This window comes from Sycon ciliatum, chromosome 7, assembly GCF_964019385.1.
Source record: "Sycon ciliatum chromosome 7, ocSycCili1.1, whole genome shotgun sequence".
Lineage (NCBI taxonomy): Eukaryota > Metazoa > Porifera > Calcarea > Leucosolenida > Sycettidae > Sycon > Sycon ciliatum.
The window spans coordinates 34,472,169-34,499,115 of record NC_088649.1 but is presented as its reverse complement, the minus strand read 5'-3'; the positions used below and the strand labels follow the sequence as shown (position 1 = coordinate 34,499,115).

Below are 26,947 nucleotides of genomic sequence, written 5' to 3'. Positions count from 1 at the left end.
GTGAGTGCAGCTAGTGACATCACCAGATCACTGGCATGACGTATGCGCATATAACATTTAGTAGCAAAAAAACACTTTTCCACACACGTACACCAGTGCAGTGCAGTACACGCAGCACAGTCACGCACTCATTCCACTTCTTTTTCGCCAACACGGGAACAGACCGGATTATAAAATTGTAGAAGACCAGAAAGAAAAATAGCTGCTGTCCCTTTTCCATTGCTGGTCCCAGTCGCTCACCGCTGTGGCCAAGTTTTGGGGAGCAAGGTCTGTTCTCGTACGAGTGTCTGGCAATGGCGTGGCGTTTGGGTCGCTCGGCGTTCCAGCAGCTATGTCCGTCGCGAGCACTTCAAGGGCAGCAGCAGCGTCAAATAATAGCGGCGGCGAATACGATAGGATCTAGACGCAGTTACAATGGCGACTGTATTAGAAACGTAAGAAATACTAGTACGTGTGGAATGGTGATGTCCCAGCGTGCCTATTCAATGCTACGGAAGCAAGCAGCGGCAACAACGACATTGCCATCGGGCCAAGCTCTGTCCAGATCGTGGCGAGTAGATGGTGCCCTTGCTCGTGACACGCGCCTGACTGGTACTACACTGCTGTTACGCCGCAGCATGGGTTCTGCGGACCGGGAGCCGGTGGGTCGGACATCGGCGGGATTGGTGGGTGCGGGCGGGTTGGATTCCGTCTGGCCATTTGTATCCCGTTCAGCCATCCTATTTTTATGTAAGTACTAAGTGGGCCTGAGGCTCTGGGCAACCCCACGAGTGTGCGCATTTCAAACGTTGTGCTGTAAAAGGAACATACCACAAGTCTACCGTGTTTGCGAATGCTTACTTGCTGTGCGTGTGCTTACTTGCTGTGCGTGTGTGTACGTGTGCATGTGTGTACGTGTGCGTGTGTGTATGTGTGTGTACGTGTGTGTGCGTGTGTGTACGTGTGTGTGTGTGTACGTGTGTGTGTGTGTACGTGTGTGTGTGTGTACGTGTGTGTGTGTGTACGTGTGCGTGTGTGTACGTGTGCGTGTGTGTACGTGTGTGTGTGTACGTGTGTGTGTGTACGTGTGTGTACGTGTGTGTACGTGTGTGCATATGTGATGTTTCTTACAGTCGTGACATTGTTTGCGACCGGCTGCTCCTATATTTCCCAGCGGAAGATGAGGGAGCGCGGTGTCTGGTACAAACTGGCTAAGGTACGGGGGGGTACAAGCCGCGAAAGGTAGGGGGGGGGGGGGGTACAAACTGCCAAAGGTAGGGGGGGGGGGCATGTTACTTGCTTGCATGCATGTGTAACGAAAAGCTGCTCAGTCACTCGAGCCGTCCCTCCGCATGCTGTTCCCGCCCGCTCATCCTATAGTGCCTCTTCCGTTGCTAGCTGGCCTTATTAATCTACGTCGCCGCTAAGGCTGTATGAGTAGTCTAAGTCTGCTGAGTGCTGTTTTGGGTGGTGCTATTGCACTGCCTTTGTATCACATCTATAATGTGTGTGTATGTGTGCGTGTGTGTGCATGTGTGTGTATGTGTATATGTGTATGGCTTCGCCAGTTGTGTGGATTAGACAGTTATCCGTGGCGCTTGTCTTGATCTGTTTCAATCAGAATCAGATCCGCTATCGTTGCTATAAAGAGAAAATCTGTGGGTGCACTTCCAGTGCATTCAATGCAGATTTGCGTGCTTCTCTTGCGGCGGGCGTATACATGGTACATGGTGTGTGGGTGTGGGTGTTTTTTATTTTATTTTTTTACTATGTTCACATACCCAACTCGTAAAATAATGAAAGACAATGCAGACAGTGGTCTGTAGTTACAGGCTGGTCGCTAGTCACGGTGGTCTGTAGTTACAGGCTGGTCGCTAGTCAGGATGGTCTGTAGTACCAGGCTGGTCGCTAGTCACGGTGGTCTGTAGTTACAGGCTGGTCGCTAGTCACGGTGGTCTGTAGTTACAGGCTGGTCGCTAGTCACGGTGGTCTGTAGTACCAGGCTGGTCGCTAGTCACGGTGGTCTGTAGTACCAGGCTGGTCGCTAGTCACGGTGGTCTGTAGTACCAGGCTGGTCGCTAGTCACGGTGGTCTGTAGTACCAGGCTGGTCGCTAGTCACGGTGGTCTGTAGTACCAGGCTGGTCGCTAGTCACAGTGGTCTGTAGTACCAGGCTGGTCGCTAGTCACGGTGGTCTGTAGTACCAGGCTGGTCGCTAGTCACGGTGGTCTGTAGTACCAGGCTGGTCGCTAGTCACAGTGGTCTGTAGTACCAGGCTGGTCGCTAGTCACAGTGGTCTTTAGTTACAGGCTGGTCGCTAGTCACAGTGGTCTGTAGTTACAGGCTGGTCGCTAGTCACGGTGGTCTGTAGTACCAGGCTGGTCGCTAGTCACAGTGGTCTGTAGTTACAGGCTGGTCGCTAGTCACGGTGGTCTGTAGTTACAGACTGGTTGCTAGTCACGGTGGTCTTTAGTTACAGGCTGGTCGCTAGTCACGGTGGTCTTTAGTTACAGGTTTTACTGTAGTACCAGGCTGGTCGCTAGTCACGGTGGTCTTTAGTTACAGGTTTTACTGTAGTACCAGGCTGGTCGCTAGTCACGGTGGTCTTTAGTTACAGGTTTTACTGTAGTACCAGGCTGGTCGCTAGTCACGGTGGTCTTTAGTTACAGGCTTTACTGTACTTCAATACGTGGTGTTACTGTTTTGGTTGTTTGTGCGTTCCGCTGTGCAGTTGCACTATCAGATCGGTCAGAAGGGCTACGCGGCCAACGCTCTCTTCAAGGAGGCACTGATACAGACGCGCACGCTGGCACAGCGATCAGCGTACGGTGATTATGACGCCGTGGAGGAGCTCATCAAGCTCATGGATTTGGTGAGTGTGTGGAAACTACAGTTGATTAGATTCTTGGTTGGAGGGGAAACAAATGTTTGTTTGTTTGTTTTTTTTTGTTTTTTTTTTTACTTCACCACGTGAACAGGCATTTCTGCCTTCTCACCAGGTCCGGAGACCTAGTTCCAACAAAATGATGAAGAGTAAATGAAAATGTATGTGAAAAATGATTAAAATCATGCAGAATGTTATAATTATGAAAGCGGATAAAAATGATTGAATCACGAGACGTGGAGCATGAATTTTATGGAGTATGAACACAGAGCATACAGAAAAAAATGAAAAAAATGAAATTAGTACATTAAGCACAGAAGGCGGATAGTTTCGACTCGGCCTTGTCATTTCTTTGCTCTGTTGGGTGCTATTTTGTCACTGCTCTGGCCTCCAAAGTGCCGGTTATAAGGACTTCCGTCCGGGGGGCTCTCGCCGGGGAAGTATTTGAAATTAGAGTGCAAAATCCTGCATTCTGGGCACTTTTTGGCATTGTATTAAAAAAGTGCCGGACCGGCTGCTACGCCCCGGATAATGCCATGGCAACGCGGCAACGGAGTCTTGTGCTTGTGTGTGTTTGCCAATGTCCTGCAGACGGTTACCTGTCTACTAGAGGCTCTTAACCATCAAGATGTAAGTTCTACGAGTACTGTTTACCGCTAGAACATAAGACGGCAAGAGTACATGAAAACCAGAGTGTGCAGCTTGGGGCCTTTTCTGCTATGGGTGTCTGTCACGGCGGAATTCCGTGATTACATCATTATTTGGCGCAGATCTAGGCAGGAAATGGCGTAGTGCGTACAACTGAGCTGCAGTTGTGCAGAAAGAGACCTGCTTGAATCCTGCTTGTACGCGCTAATAATAAAAATATAAATTTCACGGTTCGCGTGAGACTCGGCTGGAAGCCGAGTTTTCCGCATTCGCCGTGGGAACGCCACAACCCTCTAGGATCAAGGTGCAGATGCAGCACCTAAACAGTGGGAGGTGAGTAGATCAGACCCACCACCAAGTGGTCAAAGACCGAAAATCCCATTAGCTGCATCCATTGTACACACTGCATCACTGAAATGATGTTATCACGGAATTCCGCCGTGACAGCAACCCATCCGAGCTGCACCCTCTGGTTTTCATGTACTCTTGGTAAGATACGCTCACCATCTACCAGAGACGTCGGACACGCTACGGTCACAACGACCATACTACTACCTCAATGAGCTTTATGCATAAAACATGGCCGCCGCCTTCCTGAAGGGCAACATGTCCCATATTTGGCAGGTACAGCCAGTTGTAGTACTTATATGGGTATGATCGTACACAGTTCATAGCTCTTGATGCAGGATTGGTATCATAGTGTGTACCGTTTTAGTGGACTTGCCCCTCAAGATCAAATGGCGTGAGTAGTATGCATAAACCCTATTGTCGGCAGGTCGTGACGTGCCTCCAAAATCGGCAGGCTACTTTCATGTCACCAGGTGTGACAACACAGGTTAGACCACTTCCATTGCTCAAACAGTGCTCAATACCCGGACCTCCGCTGCTCAAACAGTGCTCAATACCCGGACCTCCGCTGCTCAAACAGTGCTCAATACCCGGACCTCCGCTGCTCAAACAGTGCTCAATACCCAGACCTCCGCTGCTCAAACAGTGCTCAATACACGGACCTCGCTGCTCAAACAGTGCTCAATACACGGACCTTCGCTGCTCAAACAGTGCTCAATACACGGACCTCCGCTGCTCAAACAGTGCTCAACACACGGACCTCCGCTGCTCAAACAGTGCTCAATACCCGGACCTCCGCTGCTCAAACAGTGCTCAATACCCGGACCTCCGCTGCTCAAACAGTGCTCAATACACGGACCTCCGCTGCTCAAACAGTGCTCAATACACGGACCTCCGCTGCTCAAACAGTGCTCAATACGCGGACCTCCGCTGCTCAAACAGTGCTCAATACACGGACCTCCGCTGCTCAAACAGTGCTCCATACACGGACCTCCGCTGCTCAAACAGTGCTCAATACCCGGACCTCCGCTGCCCAAACAAACTCTATGCCCGGATTTCCACGAACCAATACAGTCATGTACTAATAATGATATGAACAGGTGGCATATTGCCCGCATAAACAAATCATACGGGGGTCATGCATCTGTCAATGATCGTTAACCAGAGTTGCTTGTTGTCGGCCTCTGAATGTGCCAATTCAGGAATGCCTCAACCTTGCCACCAACAAGCAACTCTGGTTAACGATCATTGACAGTCATCTACATGTACTTGACATGAGTTGTTTTCTTCTTAGCCTCCGAAGGCATCCTCCAGTCCTTCTTCTTCAGGACTCTCATATTTACGCATGGAGGGACGTATGCTTTCCAACTCCTGTACGGTTGTTGGAAAGACCGACTTTGAAAGCTATGCTTTTGCCGCTATTCTACTTCTAGCGTTCTTTAAAAAACACATAGTCCTACTGCTGTGTTTCCATGGTTACAGGCTAAACGACTCCTGGACAAATGGAAGATGGCGTTGGTGGATATCATGCAGCTTGACGAGGTGAGTGGGCAGTCAGCCCCTTCCCAACCGAGAGGGAGAGAGAGAGAGAGAGAGAGAGAGAGAGAGAGAGAGAGAGAGAGAGAGAGAGAGAGAGAGAGAGAGAGAGAGAGAGAGAGAGAGAGAGAGAGAGAGAGAGAGAAAGAGAGAGAGAGAGAGAGAGAGAGAGAGAGAGAGAGGGAGGGAGGGAGAGAGAGAGAGAGAGAGAGAGAGAGAGAGAGAGAGAGAGAGAGAAAGAGGGTGAGAGAGAGAGTGTGTGTTTTGTGTGTGTGTGGGGGGGGGGGGGGGGGTGTTTAGATGTGCTTGAACGAGATGCTGTGATTTCGAATGTATCAGTACAGTGCATGATACACGCACGTTACGTAATGCAGGCAGGGTGCCGTGCTCGGTCCCCTTACATAGCGTACCCTTCTTTATATACTCTTGATTCAGATTGTTGTAGTCTTGTCTCTTGCATGCAGTCTTGGCAAAATGGATGTAATTACCGATCGATTGGAGCATTACACATTACAGAGAATATGCTTCAGTTAGGTTCTGAATGGGAAACTCCGAAAGTGACAATGTGTGTGTGTGTGTGTGTATGTTGTGTGTCTGTCTGTCTGTCCACCTCGCCGCCTGTCCGTGTGTCCATCTGTGCGGTTGTGCGGCTGTTTGGCAGGCTGATCGATTACGTGTGATCTTGTCTGCACGTTACGGTGATGTCTATTCATGTGCTGACGAGTAAGTACCGCCGGGTTAAACACCATGTACTAACTAAACACACACTTTCAACACTTTGTTTACTCTCTCTCTCTCCCTCTCTCTCTCTCTCTCTCTCTCTCTCTCTCTCTCTCTCTCTCTCTCTCTCTCTCTCTCTCTCTCTCTCTCTCTCTCTCTCCCTCTCTCTCTCTCTCTCCCTCTTTCTCTCTCTCTCTCTCCCTCTCTCTCTCTCTCTCTCTCTCTCTCTCTCTCTCTCTCTCTCTCTCTCTCTCTCTCTCTCTCTCTCTCTCTCTCTCTCTCTCTCACGCATGCACGCAAGCACCCAAATTTCAAATCGGATCAGGAAAATGAGTTTCGAGCCTACAATGTCTGGCCAGGACTAGTTTGAGGATGCGGTGTACCTGGCTTATAGCAATGTCTGTGTGTCTGTGTGCGTGCGTGGGTGTGTGTGGGTGTCCACGTGCATCTGGTTGCCCATGCATGCCTGTAGCACTATGCGGGCATACCAACACTACGGCCAAGCGCTGCGTAACGGACAGCTGCTTGTTGAACGAGCGCCGACGGAGGAAAAGTAAGCAAGTCTACTATTGGTCATGTCATTTCTCTAATTTTTTTATGAAAGTGCACATGCCTACATAGAGTGGAAGAGAACAACAACAACAACAACAACAACAACAGCAGCAGCAAGAGAACATAGCTGACTACAAAAACAAAACAAAAACAAACCAAAAAACAGAGGCATATACCGCCCACTGTACCCTGGTGGCAACTGGAATCCAACCTCATGGCCATAACGCCTGGGTGAGCAGCGCAGCCGTAGCACTGGGAGCAACAGGGCCATGCGGTGAGACAGAGTATCCTGCATCCATTTGGTTAGATTTCATTTGCCCCCAGTGTAGTGTAAAAGCAGACATTTCGGTGGTGTAATATTTTCGGTATTTTCCAAAATCGGCAGTTCTGTGGAGGGAATTTTTCGGTAAACCCGCTTTCCAGGTAAGTGCACTAGTACTATAATTATAGTACTGACATTTTCGGTGCGTTTTTTAGGTAAAAATTGTCGGCACCAAAGTTAGGCCGATTCCACACTACACCAAATCCTGCCTAAAAAGCCATTTTTCAGGCACTTTTCAGGCAAGTTGCCATGGCGATCACTTTGAGAAACGCGCGAAAGTGAAAAGTGCTTGTTGTCTACAAAGCAACACCAGCACCCTCTTTCAAGGCAACTTTTTAACTTTTCAGGACACTTTTTTGACTTTTCTTCAGCCTTTCGATTTTTTCCGAATGTGTTCCCTGTCGTATCTTTCAGTTGTGGTGAGTTGTGAGCTGTCAACAATGCCTAGGGTCATGTTTAGCCAGGAGCTTGAGGGCAAGCTGATCGAGCTTTGGAGCGGATATTTGAGGCGACCTCCGGCCGGTACAGTTCGCAGGAGCTACGCCGGAGGAGATCGCCATCAAGCTGAATTTGTTTGCTGAACAGCTCCGGGAGGAGGCAATATACTGCGTCGATCGTCCATTCCAAAATCGACAACATGAAAACGAAAGCGAAAGGACTGTACGAGACATACACAACGAAAACTGCCACCGGAATGCCTGTTGGCGAGGTTGACAAATATTCGACCTATGATCTGGAATCCGCCTACACAGCGCGTGCTAGCGTGGTCAAATTTCAAGATTGGGCACGCGAAAATGGGTGATATTCGAGGATTTGGCCCAACAAAGAGCCTCTCCACTACCGCCGTTGCTAGATCAAGCACAGGAAAGCCTCACAGTCTAACCTTCATTTGGCTTCAAAGCAAAGTCCCGTGATCGACACTTGTAGGTGTGAATGCAGCTTCACTTTATAAGCCACTTTATGCCTTCAAGGCAAAGCCACTTTCGGCGTAGTGTGGAATCGGCCTTACCGAAAATAAAGCGCCAAACTTCTCCTCTTCTGTTAGATGTGTATTCATATCACAGGCCAGGTTATTCATGAGGCTCAATGGCCAAGTGGTAAGGCGTCGGTCTTGTAAACCGAAGATCGAGGGTTCAAACCCCTCTTGGGCCTGTCCCTATTTTTTTCCACTTTTGCAGTATCAAACATAGCCCATATGTGCTGTATCAAGACTGTATCAAGACTCATTCAAGAGTGTGCAACTCCGCATCTCTTCTGTAGAAAATCGCTTACACGGCGAAGATTTTTGTGTAGGTCATCATGAATCATAGAAATCCTGACAAACAGTACGATCAGTGCTAAATGACCTCATCACTAAGGTGATGGTAGGAACATCGCATGCATTTTTCACCTTTGGTATGACCAAGAGTACATAACCCCACAGAGTGTGCAACTCGGCTATGGGTGCTGTCCCGACAGAATTTCAAGTTGACGTCGTTTTTATGGTGCAATGCGCACTGTACACGGATTATCAGACGAATCCAGAACCTGTGGTTGACCGAAGCCGATCTGATCCTGTACAAATTATTGCAAAGAAAAACGTGTGATGCGTTGACACCCGTCCACATGTTGTAAATCACTGGTGCAAGGAGCATTGCGTCATAAATAATGACGTCAAATTGAAATTCTGTCGGGACAGCGGGGTATGTGGGAGTTGCACACTCTGGGGGGTTATGTACTCTTGGTATGACAAGCAGTAATGCGGCTCAGAATTTACTTTAGTGATGCGCAAAATGACCATGTGAACCAGTGTAGGCTGCGGCGAAGGTGAGTGAGTCATTGTGACGTAAACATAACTCTTCGCCGTGGCACGGTTTCCCCAAGACCTGCACAGTATTGTGTGTGTGCTCTGGACTGCTGTACAGTGAACCCTACCGGTCTAAGACGACCGCTCAAGGGACCTTCTAGTGTGGCCCCTGTGTACAGGTGGTCGCCTTATGCAGGGTCATCTGACTGGTAATAACATCCCTTGGTCCTGGCTGTGGTGATCCTCTGAGGCAGGTGGTCGCCACCTTATCAGATTGGTCGCCCGTTGACAGTTTTTGTGTGTGTGTGTGTGTGCGTGTGCGCGCGCGTGCGTGTGTGTGCGTGTGCGTGCGTGTGTGTGCGTGTGTTGCTGTTGTTGTTTGCAGCGAGGCTCTACTTGGTTCCATCTTTGAGAAGTCCGGAAGGATGGAGCTGCATAACCGTAACTTTGAAGCAGCGTGTATCTTTTTCGAACAGGCTCTCCTGCAGGCTGCCAAAGTCCTACCCGAGCATGACAAGCAGGTATGTCTCCTCTCAATAAGTTGTGCACTCGCTCTTGACGGCAAAAATGTGTGGCTGATCGCGAGTGCGTAACGTTTGTATACTCGTATAGGCATTACTGTTTTCTGATGATCGCTTAGTGCGTGAAACTCAGAGTTAAAACCCTTTTCGTCCTATTATTGTTTGTTTTATACTCGTATACACAGGCAGAAGAACGAGCAGCTGCTGCTTCATGTCTACTGTCTACGTAACGAAAGCACATGCCCTCCGTATTGCAAAACTGCGTGGCTTAGCGAGAGTGCGTGACTAATAAGTGGTGTGACTTATTGCGAGTAGGCTGTACCGGTATTATCGTATAGTGACACTGGTAACGTACATACTGGTTGCGTGTTTTTCGATTTTGACAGCATGTTACAAGGCGAGGACGCATAGTGCTCCTGACTACAACCATAACCCGGTTGCGTCCTCGCCTTGTAACATGCTGTCAAAATCGAAAAACATGTAAAACTACCAAGCAAGGCTTCTGTATATACCATACTGGTTGCGTGTGAGTCACAGTTTCAATTTTATGCCTTATGGTTTTAATTGGTCCGGTAGCAGTATGGCCTTTCACACTTCGTGAATGGATATGGCGGGTATACGTGACCCTCCACAGTGGTCAACACGTGTCAGTGGCTAGAAGGTTGGTCCGGTGGCAACCTGACCAACCTGACCCGTTCCTGCCGGCCTGCTGTATTGTCAAGCTGACGCATATTGTCTGTGTGAACACCCTCTGTATATGCGCAGATTGAAACTTTTTTCATGTAACGATCCTCAGAAATCTTCGTCGTACCTTGTGTGCTCGTTTGCCAATGTTTTTTTTTTTTTTTACTATTGGCACAGCCCTACTGGAAAACAGGTGGAGAACAAAAAGAAACGAGGAAAAGGACAAAACATAGGAGATGTAGGGACGACGTGCAGATGTGCTATGGTATCTATGGTATCTGTGTTACCACCCTCTGTTGTCTAACCGTGCAGGTCGTGGGTCTGCTGAACAGCTTGGCGACGTCGTACGATAACTGCGCACGCCTGGACGAGGGCATAGCCGTAGCTCACCAGGGCCTGGCCTTGGCGGCCGACACAGAGACGAGCATTCATCCGCTGGAAGTGTCCGCCCTGCACTTCAACCTAGCAGCGCTTCATCTACATAAAGGTACGGATCACCGCCAGCAAGGTGAGCTTACAAATCAGCCCCTCCTCCTCCTCAATGGCTACAGTACGGCCGGTCGCCGAAGAACTGGGATGGGGGTGTCAGCCTCCTAGCCTAGACCACTCTTATTCTCATGTATTGCAGTCTATGCACAGTTGAGTCACTGTGTATACATTGGTATGCTGTGCTTGGTGAAATTCTGCCCTGTTCGCTTGCCGGCGCTCTGTTCTTCGGCGCCTGACAGTACTGTGGTGCACCGGGTACCTGGGCGGAGAGGCGCGCCTTGAAGCTTCATGGTATAACCGCTTGTGCATCGGTGCATACATCTCGCTGACTCAAGGTGTTTTAATCTGTGACAGTCACCCTGAAATACTCTCGGGGGGGGGGGGGGGGGGGGGGGAGGAGAAGGGGGTCTTCCTCTGAACCTTTTCGGCTTTTAAAGCCAACACCGTTGCATATCATCGTTTCCTGGCGGATGTCTGTGTGCACGGGCATAGTATGTGTATAGACCTCGCATAGCCGCACACGCCCGTTTTCCAGAAAAAAAAATATCCGGACAGGCGAGGGAACCGGATAATCGCACACACATACTGTATGTATGCGTGGCATATGCTGAGATTCCCGGGCCCTCCCGCACCAAAATCGAGCCAAAGCCATTTTTTTTAGTTTTTTTAACCCTTTATTACCGGCCTGCAGACTTTCGATCATATATGATCGAAAGTCTGCAGGCCAGTAATATCTTCGTAACTCCATCATTTCTTGCGCCAATTCAACAATCGAAAGGTCTATTTGGTAGCGGAAACTTCAAGCTATCCAATGCAACAATTGCCGAAGAGGTACGATGTCGGACGCCAGAGATATCGCGCGCCGTATTCTCACCTCGGCAAATTCAAATTTTGATCGATCACTTCGCCATTTTTGGGGGAAATCCCTTTTCGTTTGCTCTTTGAGCGACTAAGCACATGATAATGACGTAGTCGACTGAAGTTTGAATCGTCTCAAACAAATTTGAGCGTTCTACGATGAAGGAGAGTGGAATGGCGTTGATGGGACGAATTTGCTTGCATATCAGGCTTGGAGACGACTTTGCTGTGTTACCGCGCCTGATTCGTGGCGACTGAATAATGGAGCTTGGTACCCTGGCTTTGCTCTCGCCAAGAGCTTTCCAACGAGCCCAAGATTGTGAAAATCAAGTGAAGGAGACCAAAGTTATGACCTGGTAAAGTTGGAAATTGTGCTGAAATTCGTAATTCTGGTGCATGCTGTGCAAGTAATCCGGTAATAAAGGGTTAACAGTTCATACATTCGCAGTGTGAGTAGATCTGTGACGTGGAGTCACACGAACCACCCGAGCTTGTACGTTTCCATGATGTACAGATCAGGGCCATCGTTGGCCGAATATAGAAAAGTTGAACGGGTAAACCGCGTACCTGCTGTCTGTAAAAAAATTGAATAAAAATTACCGGAAAATGCTGTAAAAAAGTTCAGCATGGCCTGCACACATGTAGTCATGTACATACATGGGAGAAAAATGAAAAATAAAATTCGCCCGCCCGCACCAATTTCACATGGGTTCTGCCCGGGAATCTCGATTTTGTTTTGGTCTCGCCTAAGCCAACGATTTTCTTCCGGATGGCGAGTGATCCGGATAAAAGAGGACCGGATAAGCGAGGTCTGAGTGTACGTCTGCTTCTCTCTCTCTCTCTCTGTTTGCACCACTTACCAGGGGACATAGCCGAGAGTCGACGCGAGGTCAGCATTGCCAAGGAGACGGCGAGGAAGCTTCAAGACGACCCTCAGCTGCAGGCGTGCGCAGCCCTGCTCCAGGAAATCACCGCCAAGGAGCGTGAACAGACGAGAGCAGCCGAGGAGGCAAAGAAGAACAATGCTTGGTGGTAACAGAGGCCACACACACACACGCACGCCTCGTCAACTCTCCACTCTACAAATGTGTACTGCTAAATGAAATCCAGCCACGTCACTTAAGCACACGCGGGCGGGCGTTGCGCAGCCATAGACCTGCGAACACTGAGCTGCGGTCTGATGCAAGGCGCAAACTGGAGTGATGCGGCCGGATTTCATTGAGCAGCACCGCAGTAGCCTCTGCCTGCCTGCCTGCCTGTGACGACGCTCTATGTACCGATGATACCGATGATAAAGGCATGCACGTGGGTTTGTCGCTCTGGACACTCGCCACTGTAAACCCAGCAGAATTCAGCTAACTGCCCATGTTGCCCGGAATCGCCATTGAACTGATGGTGTCGACTGCAACGCCGGCGGAATTCTCGCTGAATCCATGGTGTAAACCCGGCCGAATCGGTACGGAATCCATCGTGTAAATCCGGCCGAATCGATGCTGAATTCATGGTGTAACCCTGGCGGAATTTCACTGGACATCACCGCTGCACTTGAGCCGAATCAGCGTCATAGAACCAACAGGAGCATGCACATAATCCAAACTACAGTACACATAATCCAAACTACAGTACACGTAATTGCCATACACATCTAGTGACAATTGCTGAGCAAGACTTCTTCTTATTGTGCTGATCAGGAAAACTGACTTCTTATTGTGCTGATCAGGAAAACTGACTTCTTATTGTGCTGATCAGGAAAACTGACTTCTTATTGTGCTGATCAGGAAAACTGACGGTAACTTGGTCTCCAGTCAGTTTCAGCCGGCAACTGGCAAACACACAATAATATTATGAGTTTGAGTTTGAGTATTGAGAATTGACCGAAAGCAGACATCTGGCCAAGAAAGACCGTGTAGAAGCTAGTAACTCTGAAAGCCAATTCATCTTTATCCTATTTTCCACACCCACCCACACACACACGTACGCACACGTACGCACACACGCACACACATGCACACACACACACACACACACACACATGCATCCATTCAAACACACGCGTGCATACACACACACACACCACACACACACACTTTCCCATTCTTAGCCTAACTGAAGCACACTCTCTGTATTAATGTGTAATGCTCCGATTGATGGGTAATTACACATCCATTTTTCCAAGACTGCATGCAAGAGACAAGACTACGACAAGAGTCTATAAAGAAGGGTTCTGTAAAACGGCTAATTTTAGCGATGGTGATGTTTTAGCGACTTTTAATAGCGAAGGAAGTGTTTTCGCCAAAGTTTTGCCGTGCCAATCGAAAGATCTGCATGTACAGTACAGTACAAGTCCTCCTTCAGTCTGCAACTCGGATCGTTAAAATATTTCATCTTGAATTGGTCCAGATTCAGAAAACGCTAAAATGTTTAGTCGCTAAAATTACCCGTTCTACAGTATGCCACTAGGGGTATGCGAAGAGAGCTTGCACAACACCCTCCGGAGCTCCCTGCTGCCTTCACTACGTAACTTCCCTATAGAGCATGCCCTGCACTACATTCAAACCAGAGAGTAGTAAAATATTACCATTTTATTACTCCCCAATTCAAACCCACAGACACAGGTCTATTTCCATGACTACGGTGACCAACAGTTGGGCTCACTTAATTCCCACCCAACGTGCAAAGTTGATGCCCTGCCGGCCCTGGATCAGTTCCCATTACATCATTGTAGTTGTACATCAGTGTACGTCCAGCCGCATTCCGCGTTACACGTCCAGGACAGTGGAGAGTTGAAATTGCCAGCTTTGCACATGCACTGGGTCGGATTCCAGCGAGCTCAACTGTAGTCGAGAGGGTATGAGTGCGGCTCAAATCGTCCATGTACATGTACATGTATTATCTCACACCCTGACATGCAAAAAACCACTCTACCGGTATAGCATCTTTGTGTTGAATACAATGCATTCAACACAGACACCACCATAGGAAACACGACACACATGCATGCATTAATACAGTATCGAACACAGAATCGATCCACCCCATACCATACACACTGGGTGTTCATGTACAATGTACATTGTATAGAACATGTGCTGCCATACGGAGCTACAGTGACAAGTAGATTGAGTTGATTGGGGGTTTAGAAGAGTGCAGAGAGGCTATGGAGTATGGTTAAACTGCTAATAGTGGTACGACCCTAAACAGTATACTAAAAGCAAGTTGTTGAAAGTCAGATATGCATTGCTAGAAATATCTATATAATCATAATAATGAAAAGAAGCAAACGTGTGCAGCAGCGCACCACACTGGACTGGGTGAGGGCGCCTGAGAGCGAATAGGCAAATGTGTCATGGCATCGCTGTCCCGTCTTGCATTGTAAAAATTAACGTGATTCGTCTAAGCAGCAGGGGCACTGTGAGCATGTAGAGTGGTCTCGCCACACGCCCCCTCTAAAAGAGTGCAGCAGTGACTTGCATTATATCCGCTGAGCATGTGCCGCTCACACGCATGTGCATGCACGTACGCACGCACAAACACACACGCACAAACAAACACGCACGCACACACACGCACCACATGCATACATGTGCATGTATATACATAAATGAGCGCTGAGATCCGCAAAGGCGACGGCCACAAAACAGAAAACAACACCAACACACACGCTCAGCAGGAAATGAATACTCCTCACAGCACAGCATAGACGAGCAAAGGGCATGTACTTTCGAATATGTACACGGCATAGACATGCATACATACACAACACAGGCGGGCATATGCACACAACACAGGTGGGCATATGCACACAACACAGCATTATCAGCAGACAAGAGGAATACAGCATTGTGTGAAAGACAGGCAAGGTTTTAGTAGCTGTCAGTTTGCTGCTGCTGCTATTTTCTGACATTCTTTCTGGTGACGAGGCCAGTTTTCCTTCAGACACGACTTTCCACAGAAATAGGCCTTCTCGCAGCGCGAGCATTTCTTCATACCCACCCCAGTTACGCCACAGCCCCAACACGTGCGCATGCGAGATGACTTGGAAGATGTACGGCCTCCGCCGCCTGCGCCGGCCGCTGTCGCCGTAGCTGCTTGTCGTGACTTCTCCAGAGAAGCTATAGCATCGCGGTGCAAGTCCTGTACAGTGGGGCCGGTGGTGTCCTGTTTGCTGCAGAAGTTGGCGTCGCTCACTGCTAGGAAGAACTGGCCCTGTCGGAAGAAAGCCTTGCCACGACGAAAGGCACACTTGACGACCAGTGGCTGACTCTGACTCTTAATCAGCACCAGGCCGATTGCCATGCTGGCGTCGCGGATCACGTCCCCGTACCGCTCCATACGCAAGTAGCACTCGGCGCGGTTGCCTAGCAACACGGCGTCCGTGTCGTCAGCAGCGGCCGGGCGATCCGTCGCCGATAGCAACGCGGCGGAGTAGTAGCGTGCGGCCTGGTCGTAGTCACTCTCCTGAAAGTGCACTTTACCGAGTTCTTTCAGTTGATCTCGTGTCATGCCCTGCATGCTGGAGGCCGCATCGCCTACAAAGTCGACGATCGCGTCCTGATTCTGCGAGCGCCACAGTCCCGGGTAGGCCTTGGAGCAGGCACGCTGCAGCTTCTCGAGCAGGCCGATACAGGGCGCAAAGGCGCGCGGTGCCCGCTTGAGCATGTCCGGGCCGATCAGGTGACGCGATAGCAGGTGCTTGACCAGGTCAGGCCGGTGCTGCACGAGTGCGGTGAGTATCCGCAGGGAGATCTCCTGTATGGTGGGTGCAGTGCAGTAGACAAGCATGCATACTGGCTCCAGCAGGCTAAGACGACTGGCCAGGCAATCACGTACATTACCGCCTAGCCGCACCAGCAGCAGATAGGAACAGAGAACATCCGGTATGGGATACAACGTATTAGGATACAACCAATTGTCCAACACCTGGGGGCAAACAGGCAAACAACAACAACAACAACAACAACAACAACAACAACAACAACAACAACAACAACAACAACAACAACAACAACAACAACAACGTGAGAATAAAGATTTGAAACAACAACGAAAGCCAAACATTGACGGAATCAACTGTGGAAACAGTAACAATGTTCGTGGTGACAGCAACAGCAACAATAATTATAACTGTGTGTGTACGCGCACGCACGCAAACATGCACACACACGTGCGCGCACACGTGCACACACACGCACACACACACACACACACACGTGCAGCTGAGTACTCACTTCTAAAATATCATTTTTGTTTAGTATCTTGTTGACGGTGCCAATACTGGTATTTAGACTCTGTGCAACAACAACAACAACAACAACAACAACAACAGCAGCAACAACAGCAACAACAACAACAACAGCAGCAGCAACAACAACAACAACAACAACAACAACAATAACAACAACAACAACAACCACACTATTATCTCTTATTGGCCACTGGCTATCGGGAGAATAAAGATTTGAAACAACAGCAACAACAACAGCAGCAGCAGCGCCGGCGGCAGCAGCGGCGGCAGCAGCAGCAGCCACAAAGAACAAAGGAGTAGTAATAGTAAGTATCCAGTTGACCGTGGCTGCTGGAGCAGTTCATTGCATGTGAAGTGCTTCCAACATGCATGCACCAATGCATTTGTTAGCACAGCAACGTTATACGCTCCCTGCTGGCAGGGCGGCGGGCCTCAAACTTGACCTTGCCTTGGTCACCAATAGCAGCTCTGGCCAGAGCAAGTCAACCTCATGAACATGGGAGCGCCGCTTCTGAGTGCACGAATGTAGTGCGTGTAGGAATTACCGATGTGCCGTCATTGTCACAGCGCGCTGATGTGCTATCATTGTCACAGTGTGTTGATGGCAGTACGGCTGAGTGACCATCGTGCATTTCCACATTGGGGTCATTGAGTCCTCAGTTCATACCCTGATGTGGTGGTCGTGCTATTGTGACGGGGTTCCGACTTTGACCGATGTCTTAAAGTGATTGCTGCTATGGGGTGACGTTCTACTTTTCCCTTAGGGGTCGTCGCAAAAGTTTTTCGTCGTCCCTGAAACGAACATGATTCGTTTGGGGGGCAGGGGGTGCGAGCCAAAATCGCAAGTCGACCGACATTGTACATATGACATGTGCATGCACGTGATTTTCGTAGTCCAGCACAGCAAGCTGTGTTCGTTTCAGAGGGAGGGGGTCCAAGTACGAAATGAACGATGTTCGTTTCAGGGACGACAGAAAACGTTTGCGACAACCTCTTACATTAAGAATCTTGGAAACAATGTCCATACAAAAATGACTACTTGAAACAGTTCGAGTGTGATGCAACAAGTTCCCATCTCCAAACTGATGCTACATCGTGATGGTACAAAACATTTATTTCAGTACATGTTTTTTTCAATACTGTGTGTACTTGGGCTGTAATGTAGTGCGTGGCTATGTACAGAGGGTGCTCTGCTGCAAAGGCACTACAGAGAAGCAGAACATCCTTCCCGTATGTCACGTGACTGTCGCCGTGGAGTCGACCAATCGCAGATCAAACTGTGCGGGCTGGAAAGCGCGGTCCTGCCTGCTCAAAGGTGATGGAACTGGATCCACTGCCCGTCGTCACTTGACGACGGGCAGGAGCGGAATCCACAGTGTTCGTTGGCTCACGAACTTGGCGCGTGTTTCGTAAATACAAGGACAACGGGAAGAGCGAGGTATGTAAATGACTGTATGGAGTGCGCGTGCATGCATGCTCTTCGCCTTGGGTGCATACGGGAAACACGTTCAGTGTTGCCACATCATTATAGCCAAATATCAGGAGGATGAAAAAAATAAAAATGCATTATCCGCCCCCCTCCCTTCAGGGTAATCCCAATACAAACACACACGCGCACTCGGAACTGTTAAGAAAACCTTTCACGGCTTTGCGTGAGACTCAGGCTGAGTTTTCTGTATTCCCCAGACAGCTGATGATTCGCTAAGCACCTTAGGAATGAGCTATGGAAACACTCGTGATAAGCAGTAAAAGCCAAAATCTGGATCATTTTTCTTCTTCTTTTTTTCCTGAATATCACAGAACCATCAGATGCTGTACAGCGGGGGCGGTGGCATATTGGATGGAAGTGGGGACTTCAAAACCAAGAACAAGGTCAAACTTGGACACTTTCATGGCTGTTGTCGGCAGGAGAAGGTCAATTGTCGGCAGGTCATGACAGGCCTCAAAAATCAGCAGGCTACTGACATGTCGGCAGGTGTGGCAACCCAGCACGTTGCAGTCACTCATACTCGGCCAGCACCGCTGTTCCTCCAGCCCTTGCCGCTATCGTGGCGCGGGCTGTTCATCCACGGTACTGCCCGCGTACTCGTGCAGGAACCTGTACTTACAACATATCATTGTGTTCGGAAGATAAGCAATGTACTTGCAACATTGCCTTGGACAGACACAGCCTTATTAACCCTTTCAGTGCCAAGGGGGTCAGAAAAATTCAAATTTTTCCGAGTTGAGCTGAACTCAAATTTTTCATAGCTCAGCTGTATATCCACGGATCTTTACAAACGATGGCTCTTTGGAAAGATATCATGGCCAGGCAGACAGCTGTGAAGAGAATATGCAGCGAAAATAGTCTTCCTCGCGAGGGCGCCTGAGCGAAGTCCGTTTTCTGCATTTTCGTAGCATCTGCACTTTCTCACGCGCGCGATCGATCGCAGTGCAGTCAAATTTCAACGCACGAAATTCGGACAAAGTTGGCCTGAAAGCCACTGAAAATATCGATGTTTTGATACCCAATACGCATGGGTTGCCGCGAAAGAAATAGAGAAACCCGCGATGCGCATACGTCATGTTTTCTACACGCGACAATTGTTTGTCCGAGCGCGCGCGCTTCAGGCTTCGCCCTGGCGATATCTATCCTCACGGACACAAAACGTTGTGATGAGTCGATAGCCAAGGTCTTCCCGAAGACGTAGAGTGGTCGTTTGTAAATCTCCTGTGTGTAGAAGTGGAGATACGGATTTATTTGTACTCACATACTCAGTCTGGGCGACTAAAGTCGCCCGTGGCACTGAGAGGGTTAACAGCAGCAGCAGCAGCAGTACCAGTAACCGTCCTGAATCACACAACAAGCCCTGAATACATCGGACTGCGTTGAGTTCTTGCGTCCATTGTTGTTCTCACATTTTGCTGATTGCAATCAAAGCTCTGTGTCAAGTAGCAGCAGCAGCAGCAGCAGCATCGTTGGCAGAAGTTACAGCAGAGTCGACTAACCTGTCTGACGACAAGCACAGCACGCACTGTACTGTTCTGATCTGGTAGTGTCTTGAGCGGCATCTCAAGCCACTGAAGAGCCGCGCTTAATACAATGTCACAGGGTTCCATAAGAACACAGCTACGAGCCTGTCAGCAGAAGGAATAGCAGCAGCAGCAGCAGCAGCAGCAACAACAAAAGCAGCAGCAAACGTTTAAAAAAAAGACCAATTTAGTAAGCCATGCCCTGAAGTCCTTCCCGACACGTACACGAGAGAAAGAGAAAGAGAGAGAGAGAGAGAGAGAGAGAGAGAGAGAGAGAGAGAGTGACTAAGAGAGAGAGAACACCAGGATACCTACCTCCTTGCAGCTCTCCATGGTGTAGGCGATGGCAGCCCCGACATTCTCCGTTATATTCAAGCAGAGAAAAGCGGCACGCTGATGTGCTTCAGACACTGACATACTGTTAGCTGCAACCTAGACAGAGGCAGGAAAGTGACAGCAACCAGCACCGCCAACAACAACAGCAGTAGCAGCAGCAGCACCGCCACCACCACCAACAACAGCAGCACCAGCAATAGCAACAGCAGCAATAGCAACATCGATAGCAACAGTAGCAACATTACTGACATAGACTAGCATGGGATGGTATGAAAAACTCCGCAATTTCGTCAAAATGTATTCTCCCCCGAGTCGAAGGTTCGATGGACTTCTCGTGTTCTTTGGATGGCAGTCGTGAGTCAGTCAAGTGTCAAGTCAAGTCGGCGGAATAGCGCGAGCTCCAGTGTGGGAGCAAAACCATTCCTAAAATGTATTCTGTTACCGTAAAGTACCGCCAGAGCGCCCCACCATCTCATCCTTTCGTGGTCGTATTGTGGAGGTGGTCTGCTGTCTGTAGGTGATACGACATGAACCTTGTACACATATAGCACGTTTTGCCGTCAATCCGTACCTTCGAGCGGACACAAGCTCCACACGAAACCCTGCCAAGTGTGACCTTAGTACACTAAGATTCTTACATCGTACAAACTTCGTTGCACTCTGCCATACGATTTTCCTTTCTCTGGCTGTAAAATCAAGGTGGGGCGCTCTCGCGAGGCGGGGCGCTCTGGCGGTACTTTACGGTAATAATATTACAGATACAATGCACAGTGGAGATTGCATAACTACTGTACAACTGCCAGTTGCAGCAAAGTGCAGAGAAAGCCAGGTCTCACAAAGTGCAAAGAAAGCCAGGTCTCACAAAGTGCAGAGAAAGCCAGGTCTCACAAAGTGCAGAGAAAGCCAGGTCTCACAAAGTGCAGAGAAAGCCAGGTCTCACAAAGTGCAGAGAAAGCCAGGTCTCACAAAGTGCAGAGAAAGCCAGGTCTCACAAAGTGCAGAGAAAGCCAGGTCTCACAAAGTGCAGAGAAAGCCAGGTCTCACAAAGTGCAGAGAAAGCCAGGTCTCACAAAGTGCAGAGAAAGCCAGGTCTCACAAAGTGCAGAGAAAGCCAGGTCTCACAAAGTGCAGAGAAAGCCAGGTCTCACAAAGTGCAGAGAAAGCCAGGTCTCACAAAGTGCAGAGAAAGCCAGGTCTCACAAAGTGCAGAGAAAGCCAGGTCTCACAAAGTGCAGAGAAAGCCAGGTCTCACAAAGTGCAGAGAAAGCCAGGTCTCACAAAGTGCAGAGAAAGCCAGGTCTCACAAAGTGCAGAGAAAGCCAGGTCTCACAAAGTGCAGAGAAAGCCAGGTCTCACAAAGTGCAGAGAAAGCCAGGTCTCACAAAGTGCAGAGAAAGCCAGGTCTCACAAAGTGCAGAGAAAGCCAGGTCTCACAAAGTGCAGAGAAAGCCAGGTCTCACAAAGTGCAGAGAAAGCCAGGTCTCACAAAGTGCAGAGAAAGCCAGGTCTCACAAAGTGCAGAGAAAGCCAGGTCTCACAAAGTGCAAAGAAAGCCAGGTCTCACAAAGTGCAGAGAAAGCCAGGTCTCACAAAGTGCAAAGAAAGCCAGGTCTCACAAAGTGCAAAGAAAGCCAGGTCTCACAAAGTGCAGAGAAAGCCAGGTCTCACAAAGTGCAAAGAAAGCCAGGTCTCACAAAGTGCAAAGAAAGCCAGGTCTCACAAAGTGCAGAGAAAGCCAGGTCTCACAAAGTGCAGAGAAAGCCAGGTCTCACAAAGTGCAGAGAAAGCCAGGTCTCACAAAGTGCAGAGAAAGCCAGGTCTCACAAAGTGCAGAGAAAGCCAGGTCTCACAAAGTGCAGAGAAAGCCAGGTCTCACAAAGTGCAGAGAAAGCCAGGTCTCACAAAGTGCAGAGAAAGCCAGGTCTCACAAAGTGCAGAGAAAGCCAGGTCTCACAAAGTGCAGAGAAAGCCAGGTCTCACAAAGTGCAGAGAAAGCCAGGTCTCACAAAGTGCAGAGAAAGCCAGGTCTCACAAAGTGCAGAGAAAGCCAGGTCTCACAAAGTGCAAAGAAAGCCAGGTCTCACAAAGTGCAAAGAAAGCCAGGTCTCACAAAGTGCAGAGAAAGCCAGGTCTCACAAAGTGCAGAGAAAGCCAGGTCTCACAAAGTGCAGAGAAAGCCAGGTCTCACAAAGTGCAGAGAAAGCCAGGTCTCACAAAGTGCAAAGAAAGCCAGGTCTCACAAAGTGCAGAGAAAGCCAGGTCTCACAAAGTGCAGAGAAAGCCAGGTCTCACAAAGTGCAGAGAAAGCCAGGTCTCACAAAGTGCAGAGAAAGCCAGGTCTCACAAAGTGCAGAGAAAGCCAGGTCTCACAAAGTGCAAAGAAAGCCAGGTCTCACAAAGTGCAGAGAAAGCCAGGTCTCACAAAGTGCAGAGAAAGCCAGGTCTCACAAAGTGCAGAGAAAGCCAGGTCTCACAAAGTGCAGAGAAAGCCAGGTCTCACAAAGTGCAGAGAAAGCCAGGTCTCACAAAGTGCAGAGAAAGCCAGGTCTCACAAAGTGCAGAGAAAGCCAGGTCTCACAAAGTGCAGAGAAAGCCAGGTCTCACAAAGTGCAGAGAAAGCCAGGTCTCACAAAGTGCAGAGAAAGCCAGGTCTCACAAAGTGCAGAGAAAGCCAGGTCTCACAAAGTGCAGAGAAAGCCAGGTCTCACAAAGTGCAGAGAAAGCCAGGTCTCACAAAGTGCAGAGAAAGCCAGGTCTCACAAAGTGCAGAGAAAGCCAGGTCTCACAAAGTGCAGAGAAAGCCAGGTCTCACAAAGTGCAGAGAAAGCCAGGTCTCACAAAGTGCAGAGAAAGCCAGGTCTCACAAAGTGCAAAGAAAGCCAGGTCTCACAAAGTGCAGAGAAAGCCAGGTCTCACAAAGTGCAGAGAAAGCCAGGTCTCACAAAGTGCAGAGAAAGCCAGGTCTCACAAAGTGCAGAGAAAGCCAGGTCTCACAAAGTGCAGAGAAAGCCAGGTCTCACAAAGTGCAGAGAAAGCCAGGTCTCACAAAGTGCAGAGAAAGCCAGGTCTCACAAAGTGCAGAGAAAGCCAGGTCTCACAAAGTGCAGAGAAAGCCAGGTCTCACAAAGTGCAGAGAAAGCCAGGTCTCACAAAGTGCAGAGAAAGCCAGGTCTCACAAAGTGCAGAGAAAGCCAGGTCTCACAAAGTGCAAAGAAAGCCAGGTCTCACAAAGTGCAGAGAAAGCCAGGTCTCACAAAGTGCAGAGAAAGCCAGGTCTCACAAAGTGCAGAGAAAGCCAGGTCTCACAAAGTGCAGAGAAAGCCAGGTCTCACAAAGTGCAAAGAAAGCCAGGTCTCACAAAGTGCAGAGAAAGCCAGGTCTCACAAAGTGCAGAGAAAGCCAGGTCTCACAAAGTGCAGAGAAAGCCAGGTCTCACAAAGTGCAGAGAAAGCCAGGTCTCACAAAGTGCAGAGAAAGCCAGGTCTCACAAAGTGCAGAGAAAGCCAGGTCTCACAAAGTGCAGAGAAAGCCAGGTCTCACAAAGTGCAGAGAAAGCCAGGTCTCACAAAGTGCAGAGAAAGCCAGGTCTCACAAAGTGCAGAGAAAGCCAGGTCTCACAAAGTGCAAAGAAAGCCAGGTCTCACAAAGTGCAGAGAAAGCCAGGTCTCACAAAGTGCAGAGAAAGCCAGGTCTCACAAAGTGCAGAGAAAGCCAGGTCTCACAAAGTGCAGAGAAAGCCAGGTCTCACAAAGTGCAGAGAAAGCCAGGTCTCACAAAGTGCAGAGAAAGCCAGGTCTCACAAAGTGCAGAGAAAGCCAGGTCTCACAAAGTGCAGAGAAAGCCAGGTCTCACAAAGTGCAGAGAAAGCCAGGTCTCACAAAGTGCAGAGAAAGCCAGGTCTCACAAAGTGCAGAGAAAGCCAGGTCTCACAAAGTGCAAAGAAAGCCAGGTCTCACAAAGTGCAGAGAAAGCCAGGTCTCACAAAGTGCAGAGAAAGCCAGGTCTCACAAAGTGCAGAGAAAGCCAGGTCTCACAAAGTGCAGAGAAAGCCAGGTCTCACAAAGTGCAAAGAAAGCCAGGTCTCACAAAGTGCAGAGAAAGCCAGGTCTCACAAAGTGCAGAGAAAGCCAGGTCTCACAAAGTGCAGAGAAAGCCAGGTCTCACAAAGTGCAGAGAAAGCCAGGTCTCACAAAGTGCAGAGAAAGCCAGGTCTCACAAAGTGCAAAGAAAGCCAGGTCTCACAAAGTGCAAAGAAAGCCAGGTCTCACAAAGTGCAGAGAAAGCCAGGTCTCACAAAGTGCAGAGAAAGCCAGGTCTCACAAAGTGCAGAGAAAGCCAGGTCTCACAAAGTGCAGAGAAAGCCAGGTCTCACAAAGTGCAGAGAAAGCCAGGTCTCACAAAGTGCAGAGAAAGCCAGGTCTCACAAAGTGCAGAGAAAGCCAGGTCTCACAAAGTGCAGAGAAAGCCAGGTCTCACAAAGTGCAGAGAAAGCCAGGTCTCACAAAGTGCAGAGAAAGCCAGGTCTCACAAAGTGCAGAGAAAGCCAGGTCTCACAAAGTGCAGAGAAAGCCAGGTCTCACAAAGTGCAGAGAAAGCCAGGTCTCACAAAGTGCAGAGAAAGCCAGGTCTCACAAAGTGCAGAGAAAGCCAGGTCTCACAAAGTGCAGAGAAAGCCAGGTCTCACAAAGTGCAGAGAAAGCCAGGTCTCACAAAGTGCAGAGAAAGCCAGGTCTCACAAAGTGCAGAGAAAGCCAGGTCTCACAAAGTGCAGAGAAAGCCAGGTCTCACAAAGTGCAGAGAAAGCCAGGTCTCACAAAGTGCAGAGAAAGCCAGGTCTCACAAAGTGCAGAGAAAGCCAGGTCTCACAAAGTGCAGAGAAAGCCAGGTCTCACAAAGTGCAGAGAAAGCCAGGTCTCACAAAGTGCAGAGAAAGCCAGGTCTCACAAAGTGCAGAGAAAGCCAGGTCTCACAAAGTGCAGAGAAAGCCAGGTCTCACAAAGTGCAGAGAAAGCCAGGTCTCACAAAGTGCAGAGAAAGCCAGGTCTCACAAAGTGCAGAGAAAGCCAGGTCTCACAAAGTGCAGAGAAAGCCAGGTCTCACAAAGTGCAGAGAAAGCCAGGTCTCACAAAGTGCAGAGAAAGCCAGGTCTCACAAAGTGCAGAGAAAGCCAGGTCTCACAAAGTGCAGAGAAAGCCAGGTCTCACAAAGTGCAGAGAAAGCCAGGTCTCACAAAGTGCAGAGAAAGCCAGGTCTCACAAAGTGCAGAGAAAGCCAGGTCTCACAAAGTGCAGAGAAAGCCAGGTCTCACAAAGTGCAGAGAAAGCCAGGTCTCACAAAGTGCAGAGAAAGCCAGGTCTCACAAAGTGCAGAGAAAGCCAGGTCTCACAAAGTGCAGAGAAAGCCAGGTCTCACAAAGTGCAGAGAAAGCCAGGTCTCACAAAGTGCAGAGAAAGCCAGGTCTCACAAAGTGCAGAGAAAGCCAGGTCTCACAAAGTGCAGAGAAAGCCAGGTCTCACAAAGTGCAGAGAAAGCCAGGTCTCACAAAGTGCAGAGAAAGCCAGGTCTCACAAAGTGCAGAGAAAGCCAGGTCTCACAAAGTGCAGAGAAAGCCAGGTCTCACAAAGTGCAGAGAAAGCCAGGTCTCACAAAGTGCAGAGAAAGCCAGGTCTCACAAAGTGCAGAGAAAGCCAGGTCTCACAAAGTGCAGAGAAAGCCAGGTCTCACAAAGTGCAGAGAAAGCCAGGTCTCACAAAGTGCAGAGAAAGCCAGGTCTCACAAAGTGCAGAGAAAGCCAGGTCTCACAAAGTGCAGAGAAAGCCAGGTCTCACAAAGTGCAGAGAAAGCCAGGTCTCACAAAGTGCAGAGAAAGCCAGGTCTCACAAAGTGCAGAGAAAGCCAGGTCTCACAAAGTGCAGAGAAAGCCAGGTCTCACAAAGTGCAGAGAAAGCCAGGTCTCACAAAGTGCAGAGAAAGCCAGGTCTCACAAAGTGCAGAGAAAGCCAGGTCTCACAAAGTGCAGAGAAAGCCAGGTCTCACAAAGTGCAGAGAAAGCCAGGTCTCACAAAGTGCAGAGAAAGCCAGGTCTCACAAAGTGCAGAGAAAGCCAGGTCTCACAAAGTGCAGAGAAAGCCAGGTCTCACAAAGTGCAGAGAAAGCCAGGTCTCACAAAGTGCAGAGAAAGCCAGGTCTCACAAAGTGCAGAGAAAGCCAGGTCTCACAAAGTGCAGAGAAAGCCAGGTCTCACAAAGTGCAGAGAAAGCCAGGTCTCACAAAGTGCAGAGAAAGCCAGGTCTCACAAAGTGCAGAGAAAGCCAGGTCTCACAAAGTGCAGAGAAAGCCAGGTCTCACAAAGTGCAGAGAAAGCCAGGTCTCACAAAGTGCAGAGAAAGCCAGGTCTCACAAAGTGCAGAGAAAGCCAGGTCTCACAAAGTGCAGAGAAAGCCAGGTCTCACAAAGTGCAGAGAAAGCCAGGTCTCACAAAGTGCAGAGAAAGCCAGGTCTCACAAAGTGCAGAGAAAGCCAGGTCTCACAAAGTGCAGAGAAAGCCAGGTCTCACAAAGTGCAGAGAAAGCCAGGTCTCACAAAGTGCAGAGAAAGCCAGGTCTCACAAAGTGCAGAGAAAGCCAGGTCTCACAAAGTGCAGAGAAAGCCAGGTCTCACAAAGTGCAGAGAAAGCCAGGTCTCACAAAGTGCAGAGAAAGCCAGGTCTCACAAAGTGCAGAGAAAGCCAGGTCTCACAAAGTGCAGAGAAAGCCAGGTCTCACAAAGTGCAGAGAAAGCCAGGTCTCACAAAGTGCAGAGAAAGCCAGGTCTCACAAAGTGCAGAGAAAGCCAGGTCTCACAAAGTGCAGAGAAAGCCAGGTCTCACAAAGTGCAGAGAAAGCCAGGTCTCACAAAGTGCAGAGAAAGCCAGGTCTCACAAAGTGCAGAGAAAGCCAGGTCTCACAAAGTGCAGAGAAAGCCAGGTCTCACAAAGTGCAGAGAAAGCCAGGTCTCACCTCAGGGAAAGAAGACCCCTCCATTCCTAG

General features: G+C 49.3%; 2 protein-coding genes and 1 non-coding gene across 3 annotated transcripts in view; 2 read left to right on the top strand and 1 right to left on the bottom strand.

The window, feature by feature from the left end:
• Window positions 1-159: 159 nt before the first annotated feature.
• On the top strand, window positions 160-13,813 carry LOC135821384 (uncharacterized). Its single transcript, XM_065334455.1, has 10 exons — window positions 160-729; window positions 1,113-1,195; window positions 2,710-2,850; window positions 3,454-3,492; window positions 5,341-5,400; window positions 6,056-6,117; window positions 6,587-6,667; window positions 9,160-9,295; window positions 10,292-10,466; window positions 12,190-13,813. The coding sequence occupies exons 1-10, from the start codon at window positions 294-296 to the stop codon at window positions 12,360-12,362; spliced, it is 1,386 nt and encodes a 461-aa protein (XP_065190527.1). The 5' UTR covers window positions 160-293; the 3' UTR covers window positions 12,363-13,813.
• Trnat-ugu (transfer RNA threonine (anticodon UGU)) lies at window positions 8,069-8,140 on the top strand. Its single transcript has one exon. It is a non-coding gene; the product is annotated as a tRNA-Thr (tRNA).
• A 538-nt stretch (window positions 13,814-14,351) lies between the features above and the next one.
• LOC135821382 (uncharacterized) overlaps window positions 14,352-26,947 on the bottom strand; it is a 23,368-nt gene continuing 10,772 nt past the window's right edge. Inside the window, exons 8-12 of the mRNA XM_065334454.1 lie at window positions 26,918-26,947; window positions 19,899-20,015; window positions 19,560-19,688; window positions 16,555-16,614; window positions 14,352-16,246 (exon numbers count right to left, since the gene is read on the bottom strand). The exon at window positions 26,918-26,947 is cut by the window's right edge and continues 158 nt beyond it. Coding sequence (XP_065190526.1) covers window positions 15,200-16,246; window positions 16,555-16,614; window positions 19,560-19,688; window positions 19,899-20,015; window positions 26,918-26,947 — 1,383 coding nt within the window. The 3' untranslated portion in view covers window positions 14,352-15,199. The remainder of the gene's footprint in view (window positions 16,247-16,554; window positions 16,615-19,559; window positions 19,689-19,898; window positions 20,016-26,917) is intronic.

What these genes read in the sequence shown, in the direction of transcription:
- LOC135821384 (XM_065334455.1), top strand. Translation starts at nt 294, where the DNA reads ATGGCGTGGCGTTTGGGTCGCTCGGCGTTCCAGCAGCTATGTCCGTCG. An exon ending in ATATCATGCAGCTTGACGAG is followed by an intron (nt 5,401 to 6,055) that starts GTGAGTGGGCAG and finishes GCTGTTTGGCAG; the next exon opens with GCTGATCGATTACGTGTGAT. An exon ending in GTCTATTCATGTGCTGACGA is followed by an intron (nt 6,118 to 6,586) that starts GTAAGTACCGCC and finishes GCATGCCTGTAG; the next exon opens with CACTATGCGGGCATACCAAC.